Below are 9,459 nucleotides of genomic sequence, written 5' to 3'. Positions count from 1 at the left end.
CAGACCCCACACAGGAGGATACACAGTATCGTGAGGATGGGTCCGTGATTCCTCCGCGCAACGTTGTGCCACCTCATAGGTATGGCTGGACCACGCCACAGGCACCCCCGGAACGTCGTCCCAGACACCGTGCCTGATATTTGCATGTAGGACCTATGTATGAGACATATTTCTACCTATTTATGAGACATATTTCTATCTATGTATGAGACATATTTCTACCTATGTATGAGAGAGACATGTTACTATTTTTCGCATTCTTATTCAAGTTACATTTGCAAATAAAAAACGGCAGGACTGAAATACATATGCAATAGAAAGACTGAAATTAAAACCGACAACTTAAAATAAGATAACCTAACTCTAGCCGTACGAAGATGAAGCGCTCTTGCCCTTAGACGATGATGTGCTCTTTCCCTTCGACGGTGTAGTACTCTTCCCCTTGGACGATGAAGAACTCTTACCCGTTTTGCTTGACATGAAGATATCTTCATCGGACGATGATGTACTCTTCCCCTTGGACGATGATGTGCTCTTTCGCTTCGACGGTGCAGTACTCTTCCCCTTGGACGACGTTTTACTTGGCATGAAGATATCTTCGTCGGATTCCTCCTCTTCAACCCATAACAATGGATATTTTCTAGCCCATTGTAGGTATGACTCACTCTTACCTTCACTGTGCTTCTTTCACCTTTCGTGCAACCTTAGCAGTTCTTGTCGTATCTCTGCAGAAGTTCTCAATGGGAAATTGCACCTATATAATTGGTGACCCAGCTCAGTTAGTAGGGTGTCACTACTAATGAGTTCGTCCAATGGAACTATCCTATCGTCTACCTTGAAATCACTGGCTAACCACAATAGCTCACGGGACATACCTGACCAAAATCTACGATCATCTGGGAAGTCGGACGACATCTTCCCAGACGAAATGGTGAGACTACACTTCAATACCATGGACGGTCTTTTATAGTTACAGAAGATACAAATAGACGGGAAACGGTGGCGGGAAAAAAGGCGGGAAACGGTGGCGGGAAAAGGAGACGGGAAACGCTGGCGGGAAAACGAGGCGGGAAACGGTGGGCGGAAAAAGAGGCGGGAAACGGTGGCCGGAAAACCAGGTGGAAAACGGTGGATGGGAAGGGAGGAAGGGAAAGGGAAATGAAAAAGGAAGATTCGGCCCGCGGCCCACCAGGTGCCTTTCGGCCACGGCTAGGCCGACTGGCCTGTCGGCCAAGGCGAGGCCGACTGGGCTCAGTCGGTCTGGGCCAAGCCGAGCGCCTCGTGGGGGCCTTGCACGCTGAGCACCCTATCTCCAGTCGGCCTGGCCGAGGCCGACTGGGCCTAATCGGCTTGGGCCAGGCCGACTGGTTACATTCGGCCTGCGCAAGGCCGAGACCGTATTATTTTTGAAATTTTTGAAAAAAGTGTATTATTTTAGAAAATGATTAAAAAAACGTATTATGTAAAAAAAATAGCCAGTTTATACATAGTTATTTCTCAGTCCACATTAATAGCCTTTTGATCAACATCTTTGCATCATATCCCTTTTGTAGTTGAAGCGAATCTCATGTACGGCTTTAAATTATTTGTAATGAAATAACTTTATTTCTTTTTTGGTGAAAAATAAGGCACATCACATGCCGGTTTGGTGATAAAGAACTTAATTAGTACCGTTTTCTCGAACAAAAATAATAATGCAAAAACGAGGAAATGAGAACCGCTAAAAAACTAAACCATCTCGTTCCAATAAAGTCGTCTTCACCCTGGACGATACTTAATCATACAATATGGTTGTCTTTCGTTGCTTACTTCTAAGCTCAATGGCCCACAGCACAAGCTTACTCCTCCGAGGATTTAGTAGTCCTATCATAGTCCCGGTGTGTCCATCCTTCAAGCACATGGACACCTCGTCGTCGCCGCCGCCGTCATTGCGGAACTCACCCAGCTCCACCTCCATCCAACCGTCGTCCCTCCTTCGAGGGAAAACAACTTCCCCTCCCGGAGGAACCCCTTCAGGGTGGCGTATTATCCCATAATGACCTGGCAAGACGTGTTTCTGATCCTCATCGTCGATATAGCCTTGCAGGCAAACTTGTCGGGTGACCGTCGATTCGCTCCCACCGACGGCAATGGACGCCTCCTGGTACGGGAAGTCCAACCCGTAGAATTTTCCGGGCAACTTGAACACCATGTACGCTGCGTAGGTGGTGTTTCGGGGGAGCACCTTGCTCTGGACCTTGGCACCGATCTACAGCTTGGGCATGTTGTAGATCTCATATGCGTGAGAGAACCTAGATTAGAGACGTACGTGCAAACAATCTTTACTATTCCTTAATTCACAGTTACGTTAGTCCATCGTACATCGTCTGACCCACCCACGCGCGATAAAACGAGAACGGAGAAAAAACTGATCCCCTCGCTACCTACCCTTCTCTCCCGATATCGATAGGATTCTCCCCTCCTCCGCCGCCATTCCTCACCTCCGGCGCAGCCGCCTCTGTTCCCCATCTCAGCAGCCGCCGACCTCTATCCTCGCGTGCTCCGATGACAAAACCACCCGCTAGGGACCTTGATCCGGCCACGGCCCCGTCGGTTGCTTTTCCGTCGCCTCCTCCTCCCGCAACCTCCTTCCCTCGCATCCGATTCCCCGCCGCCATGAACTCCGCCGTCCTTCACCTCGCAGCATCTTCGCTGGTCATCGGATCCAATCATGATCCAATCAGCAGCTTCCCCGCCGCCATTAACGATCCATCACCCCCTTCCCGATCCAATTGACTAGCTCCCAATCCAGACCACGCCGGCAACAAAGGCTGAGCCGGCTCCCCAGCCCACCCTTCTGCCGCCCGCAACCATGGGCTTCGACGTGATGGGCGGATGACGCATGACCTCATGCCCGAGGACCTCGCCCCACTGCTCTACCTCCACGACCAGGATGCTCCTGCTCCTCTAGAAGCCCATGTCCTAGGTCAAGCATGCGGTAGCTGGGAGGAGAGGATCTGTGAGTATTCTTTTGTCCCCTTCGGTCTCCTGGCAACCAGGCACGGCTAGACCATGCCGCCGCAGGCAGGGCGTGGTCTCGTGACGGGCTGACCTGAGATAGCGCGAGGAGACGAGTGCTCGTGGCGGCAAGACCGGCAGCAGCACCTTCTCTACTTCAGTTTCAGTATTCTGGTGATTCACTGATTTGCTCCTCCACACGAATATGCAGTGAAGGACTGAACAAGTCCAAAACTGAACTTTTTTTTGCAGGTCCAAAACTCCTTATTCAAGTCCAAAACTGAACTTGAACTTGACTGGTTTGATTAAAATACATTTCTCCCAATCCCAATCGAAGTACATTTCTCCATAATGTGCATTCTTTCTTGACTGGTTTTATTAAAATACATTTCTCACTCCGGCCACAGGGTTTTGTTGATTCGACTAAAGAGATGTTTTTAGGCTGGAAGGTGCTGCACTGACTTCCTATAAACTAATATTACGATATTTTTTGCATGATAGAGCTTTGGTCTTTCAGAAAACTAATTAAGGAGGAAGTAGCGGAAAAGGTTCCAGAATGCTCCAAAAATAATTCATATAATAATCATCATTCAGTGATCTCTCGAATTGTAGAGCCAACATGTTCCGGTGTAGTAGGATGTGGTTTCTATAAAGTTTGAAAGAAATCGTGTTCCAGGCCTTTAATGGATCCTCTCGAACCCTTATCAGATTAAATAAATATAGGAACAATTATATTTTGGAGCAGCAGTTTTGATAAAAACTCTGTTACAGAAACCACATAGGACATTTTTCTATTGACGTGCATTCATAAATGATAACTTGTTACATCTGTTACAGTAGGTATGGTGGGGAATTTCTTTTGCATGCTACAGTAGGGGCACATCTTTATATTTTACCTGACTAACTTTTGTTCCAAATGATAACTTGTCTGAAAACTGTGTCCTATTATAATGTTGTTCATGCAAATATTTTTGCTGGTTTGAATATCTATCGCCGGGAATAAAAGAATAAAGCATATACTGAAACTGTTTGGCATTTTCCTATACTGTTTACATTCAAATGTTTCCCTTTGCCCCTTCGGTCCGCTCCATTCATCGAGCCCCTTCCCCTTCCCCTTCCCTCTAATCTGTCGTACGTCACAGCGAGAACCCGCTAGGTTTCCTCACCTCCACCGTTCCCATTTTTCTCTCCCGCACCTGACTCCTCCATAGGGCTGGGTCTGCCCACGATTAACGCCTTGATGGCGAAGCACATCGATGACAACCTCGCGGCCATCCCGATCGAGGTCTCCGGCCGTCGTCCTGCACCGGCGATGACAGGTTTGGGGTGGCCTCCTCCTCCTGGTCCGGGGCCCTGGTCGCCGTTCCTCGAATCCGGGGCAGCCATCCATGGGGATGCGGCCTCCATAAGATCTGGATTGGAGAATGCATGGAGGAGAGAAGGGTGGAGTATAGATGAGGGAGAGGGAGCAGGAGGGGCGCCGTGGAGGGGATGCGCCACCAGCACGTCACCCCGTCTCGCGCGGGTCCTCCATTCCTCCGGCGCCGAACCAAGACCTCCCCATCCTCCTGCCGCTCCGCCACGACCGCCACAACCTAGCCACCTACGTCTCCACCACCGTTGCCGCGTCCCTCTGGCCGCCGCAGGCTAAAATGGCATTTCTCTCCTAGTTAATTTTCGTGGTGATGACAACATGTGTTGTGGACTAATCGTGCATTAAGTATTTCAAATTTGATATCAAATGGCGCAAAACGATTCGATGCCCTCAAGTTGGAAAATGAAGTGTAGTGGAGTTTTAGCGGCTTTTTCGGTCATTGAGTCGTAGGAACTCCGTACTATTAAGAGGGAGTCCACATGGGAAGGTAATGGGTGAATCGCTTTTCACGTACACAAACAAACATCTTACAGCCACATAAAGCCTACCCAGAAAGTGAGAGAGAACCAAATCTAGAGCCTAACTGGTGTGCATTTGCCTGCCCAGGTCCGGAAGTTCCGGTGGGGTTCCGGTACACCGAAACTTCCGCCCAACCTCCGGACCAGGTCCGCAACGCTACTGGAATCCATTGTGGATTTCTGGAAGTTGAGCCGGAACAGGTCCGGAACTTCCGGTGACCAGCGGAAGTTCCGCCCCTGGAACTCGCAGTTCATAACGGTTAGATTTTGGGGAGTCCAAATAGATACCCCTTCGTCCCCAACGGTTTTTTTGCCCGAGCACGAAGCAAAGAACAGCCCCCTCTCTCCCAAGAACTCCCTAAGCTTCATTCTACTAGATCTCCCTCCATAAAACTTCCCCCTTGTTGATTCTTTGAGAATTGGAGGAGAAAACCTAGATCTAGAGTTTCACCAAGTCACAAAGTTAATTCCCCTTGTTTCTCTTGTGGATTTCATTTCTCTTGGGCATTTGGGAGCCCTAGACGGAAGTGGTTGCCTTGAGCTCTTCCCTTGGGGATTTTTGAGCTTGAGGATTGGATTGGGAGCCTCCAATTGAGTTGTGGAGCTAGCCCCGGTCAAGTTTGTAAAGATTCGGTCTTCGCCTTCAAGGAAGCCATTTGTGGAGCTCACTCACCTTTGTGGTGCCGTGAGAGGAGAATAGAGTGAGCCTTTGTGACGTCTCTACCTTTGTGGTAGAGCACTCCTCCAAACGAAGACATACACCTATCCCAATCGGTGGAACTCCGGTGAAATCTTCGTCTCTCGTGTGGTATCCATTCTTACCCTTTACATTCTTGTTATCTAGTTGCTTCGGCTATTGCACTTCATCCTAGGGTTGCATTACCTTTAGAGAATTTAGTAAACCCTAGGTTAAGTGTTTGTATCTTTCTAGAAAAGAAAAAGAAAAAGATTAAAATTTGTTAGTCGCCTATTCACCCCCCCCCCTCTAGCCGACCATACCGATCTTTCACAGGCCCGCGCTCCCTCCTCTTCTTCCCGTCATGCCGGCTGTCACCGCCCGACGCATGAGGTCAATCGACCATGGTCCAAGGCGGAGCCACCAGTGGCACGAAGTGTAAGAGGCGGTTGTTCTTAACCGTGAGCTTGATTTTGTGTTATAGAATGGGTGCTTCATTGCATTGTGCTAAATTACTGCAAGTGAATATATTTTGGCGATATGAATAGAATCGAGGGTGTTGTTGTTCAGTCAGGAAATGAACCGAGTGGCCAACTCAGTGATGAACTAACTGTTTCGGTGCATTACCATTTACTGTAATATTAGTAATCTGGTTAGCAATGACATTTGGGAAGAAACTGTTTCATTTGATTTACTGGAATGAACATTAAGTTTAGGATGTTACCATCTGAACAGAGGCAGGATATGGTAGTACAAAAATGTTTGCTTCGGTTAGATGCTCAAGTAGTACCTAATCTGCCTGGGGTGCTTGCCGTACTGGTAGAAAATTTGAACAATCATTATTTGACAAAGATGAAAGTAGAATGCTCTTGTTCTTTATCCTTATTCATTCATGTTTTCCTTTCTGTACTTCACTTGTACAAAACATTTGCTCCAGATATTTGACGGTTGTGTTTGAATTTCTGACTCAACAACAACTCAGTGTTGAATTTTCCCTCTCTTTTTTGCAGTACAGGATTTCCATAAGGTGGTCTGCAGCTGGGCCTCGAAGCAGTTCGTGACCGACTGGTGAGTATTTCTTTGTACCAAATAAAACCCGATGTACACATTGCAGTATGTGTTGAGAACTTGAGATGGTATCCTGACACTAAAAATGTCGAATTAATGAATGGTAGAGCTATATGATCTGTCAGCATTTACTATCACTGCTTTCTTATGCAGTAGGAAATATTTCAGGCAGGTTATGTCATGAACTATTTACTATGCAGTGATGTCTGTTCTTTGTGTCTAGGCCTTGCCTCTTTATTTCAAACAATCAACTTTAGATATTGTGGGAACATCAAGAAGGTTGTGCTTGGTGGATGATCTTGTGGAGATTTTATAACTTATACTTTCCTGATAGCTTCATTTGTGGTCATCCAATAACTGAATTTAAGATTATGACCCACAGTGCAATGCCCTTATCCATCAGCAGGAGAAGTAAGTCCTAATTATATCTTTTGCAGTGCTGCTTCATTTGTAATTCATGTACCTAATTTCTCCGGTTCTTAATTCTCTCACTCCCTGGGAGAGACCCACCGCCAATAAAAAATGTATTCTGCATATATGACATTGATTCTAATGTTGAGGTATAGTTGTGGATTCTTCCTTAATTGTAAAAAAAACATATCACTTAACCTTGCTGCAATACTCATTGTCATTCATGACTTTTTATCAACCAGGTAGGATACTGCTGTCCACCAAGTGGCAAACCATATCCAGATAACGGATTTATGTCTTTGAATGGTCCCTTATGTCATGGCTGGTATCGAGATCTTAATTTCCAAAGTTCCAGTTGTCCCAAGTACATGTTATCTTTCTTTGTGCATGGTTACTTCTGGAATGTGTTTCCCTAGAAGTGTTTTTTTTACTGAACTTGATTTTGTTTTATCTAGAGTGCCTTAACATTACTTTTAATTGAGGAATATTTCTTTGGTTTCTTTTTTTTTTTAAGAACGTGCGCAGCCATTCCTTTAACTTGTAGGCGCGGCAATATCACCAGCCACCAGATGGATTACATCCTCCGGAAAGGAGTCAAGCCACACATAATTTTCGGCTTGAGACCCACAAGACCCTAAAGTGGCTAACGCATGAGCCGGCCAAGGACAAAACATGACCGAAGAATACACGAAGAACATATGAAGAATATACTTGACTTCTCTGAACAATTGAACATCGCTCCCAGCGCCGCCGCATCATAATCCGACGTAGATAGTGCCCTTTGCAGGACTTGACAATCTATCGAGAAAACAATGTTGATAAACATCTTCGACATGAAAAGGACGTGTATTTGAGTCTCACATGTATCAGTTTTTTTGTTCCGTTGCAACGCACGGGCACTTGACTAGTTAATTAAGAATGTGCACTTGACTAGTTAATTAAGAATGTGCTGCATGCAAGATAAGTTTTTTCTTTGAAGAGGATTGAAGTTGGAAATGGACGGACCTTCTGCCTCTCGTGGTGCACCTAGATGGGTCCACGCGGATCGTCGTGAAGTACCGGCGCCGTAAAATCTGCATCCCGCTCGCCGACAGCGTGAACCATTCGGCGCCGGTAGCCCTGTCCAGCTGCATGCGCTGCAAGTACGTAGTGGACAAAGGAATAAGATATGATCAGTGGCAGCAGAAAAATTACTAAATTCTTTTCACGGTTTTAGTTTAAATTTGTATTAAGATCACGATGAGAATTTAGGATCGGATAAATAACAACGAGATCATCAATTAGTCTGTTAGGCCATGGACGATGGATCGATCTAGCAACAGCCGTAAGTATTGCTCATAATAACTTGGTGAAAAGAAAAAGTATTCCTCATAATATAACACGTACCGTGGATTTTTGCGGCAAGAGGGCCGGTTGGCCGGAGAGGCGCTCGAACAGCGCCTTCTTCGACATGGGCGGCGTCGTGGGTTTGGGTTTTGGGAGCACTCCTTTGGCGAAACGCGGGAGTTCGCCGGGCAGGAAGCGGGACCAGACGGCGTCGGAGTCCGCGGCGGCTTGGAAGTCACGGGAGACGGCGGCGGCGCAGAAGGCGTCACGAGGGGACGTGAGGGAGATGACTTGCACCAGGAGCTCCTCCGGCAGGCGGTCGATCTCGCACTCGCACTCGCAGCCGGCCGCCGCCGGCGTCTCCATCTCCATGGTGTGTTTTTGGACGTTCCGACGAGGACTCGATTGGGCCATTGGGGATCGACGTTCCTATGTAGGAGCAGGTGGTCCCATTAGATTGGAAAGCCTGGTAGGGGAACCGTGCATGTCACGTTCTTTTCTTAGTGGACACCGTGCATCCTACGTAAATCAAATCAAACTTGAGAAGGAGAGACTGGTCAAAAAAAAAAACTTGAGAAGGAGAGACCGAAGAGAGAGTCCATGGGCCAGGCGAATTCCTGCAAGGCCGCACGTAGGCTTTATTTTAGTTGTTTTTAATTTACCTTTATTTTCGAAGGTTATTAATTTGGAAATAATTTATGTAGGCCGGTCTCCGCAACCGCATATGATCATCATCGATATTGATTCTGGGATGGGTTCCTCGTCTAACTAAAAAAAAAAAACTGATTACCTGAAATTGTCATAGTGTAACTTTTATTTTTTATTTAGAATATATCTAGTAGTGTAACTTTTATGGCCATTAATGCAACACTCTTACTTATATATAGTATATAATACAACAAGCAGCATATACTTGGACAGTTCTGGTTAGTTTCAGAGTACTTGAGGTAACTTCTGAATTCTGATCGCCACACCAGATCGATCGCTAGTTGAACCATGCATGCACTGCTGTTACATGCATATTAGAAAAATGGGATCAATCTTAAGCCCTTTTGGTACGACAACGTAACGTACGTGCATCCACGATT

At 46.6% G+C, this 9,459-nt stretch overlaps 1 protein-coding gene across 1 annotated transcript; it reads right to left on the bottom strand.

Annotated features, from left to right (window-relative positions):
• Window positions 1–1,432: 1,432 nt before the first annotated feature.
• On the bottom strand, window positions 1,433–9,127 carry LOC100840643 (F-box protein PP2-B10). The gene is made up of 4 exons (XM_014901122.2): window positions 8,432–9,127; window positions 8,051–8,181; window positions 6,575–6,713; window positions 1,433–2,248 (listed from the first exon to the last, which is right to left on the bottom strand). Exons 1-4 carry the CDS (start codon window positions 8,783–8,785, stop codon window positions 1,775–1,777), a joined length of 1,098 nt encoding a protein of 365 aa, XP_014756608.2. The 5' UTR covers window positions 8,786–9,127; the 3' UTR covers window positions 1,433–1,774.
• Window positions 9,128–9,459: the final 332 nt, after the last annotated feature.

Source organism: Brachypodium distachyon, chromosome 3 (genome assembly GCF_000005505.3).
Source record: "Brachypodium distachyon strain Bd21 chromosome 3, Brachypodium_distachyon_v3.0, whole genome shotgun sequence".
In the NCBI taxonomy this organism is placed as follows: Eukaryota; Viridiplantae; Streptophyta; class Magnoliopsida; order Poales; family Poaceae; genus Brachypodium; species Brachypodium distachyon.
The sequence above is the reverse complement of the archived record's forward strand: the minus strand, read 5'-3'. Positions and strand labels throughout refer to the sequence as shown.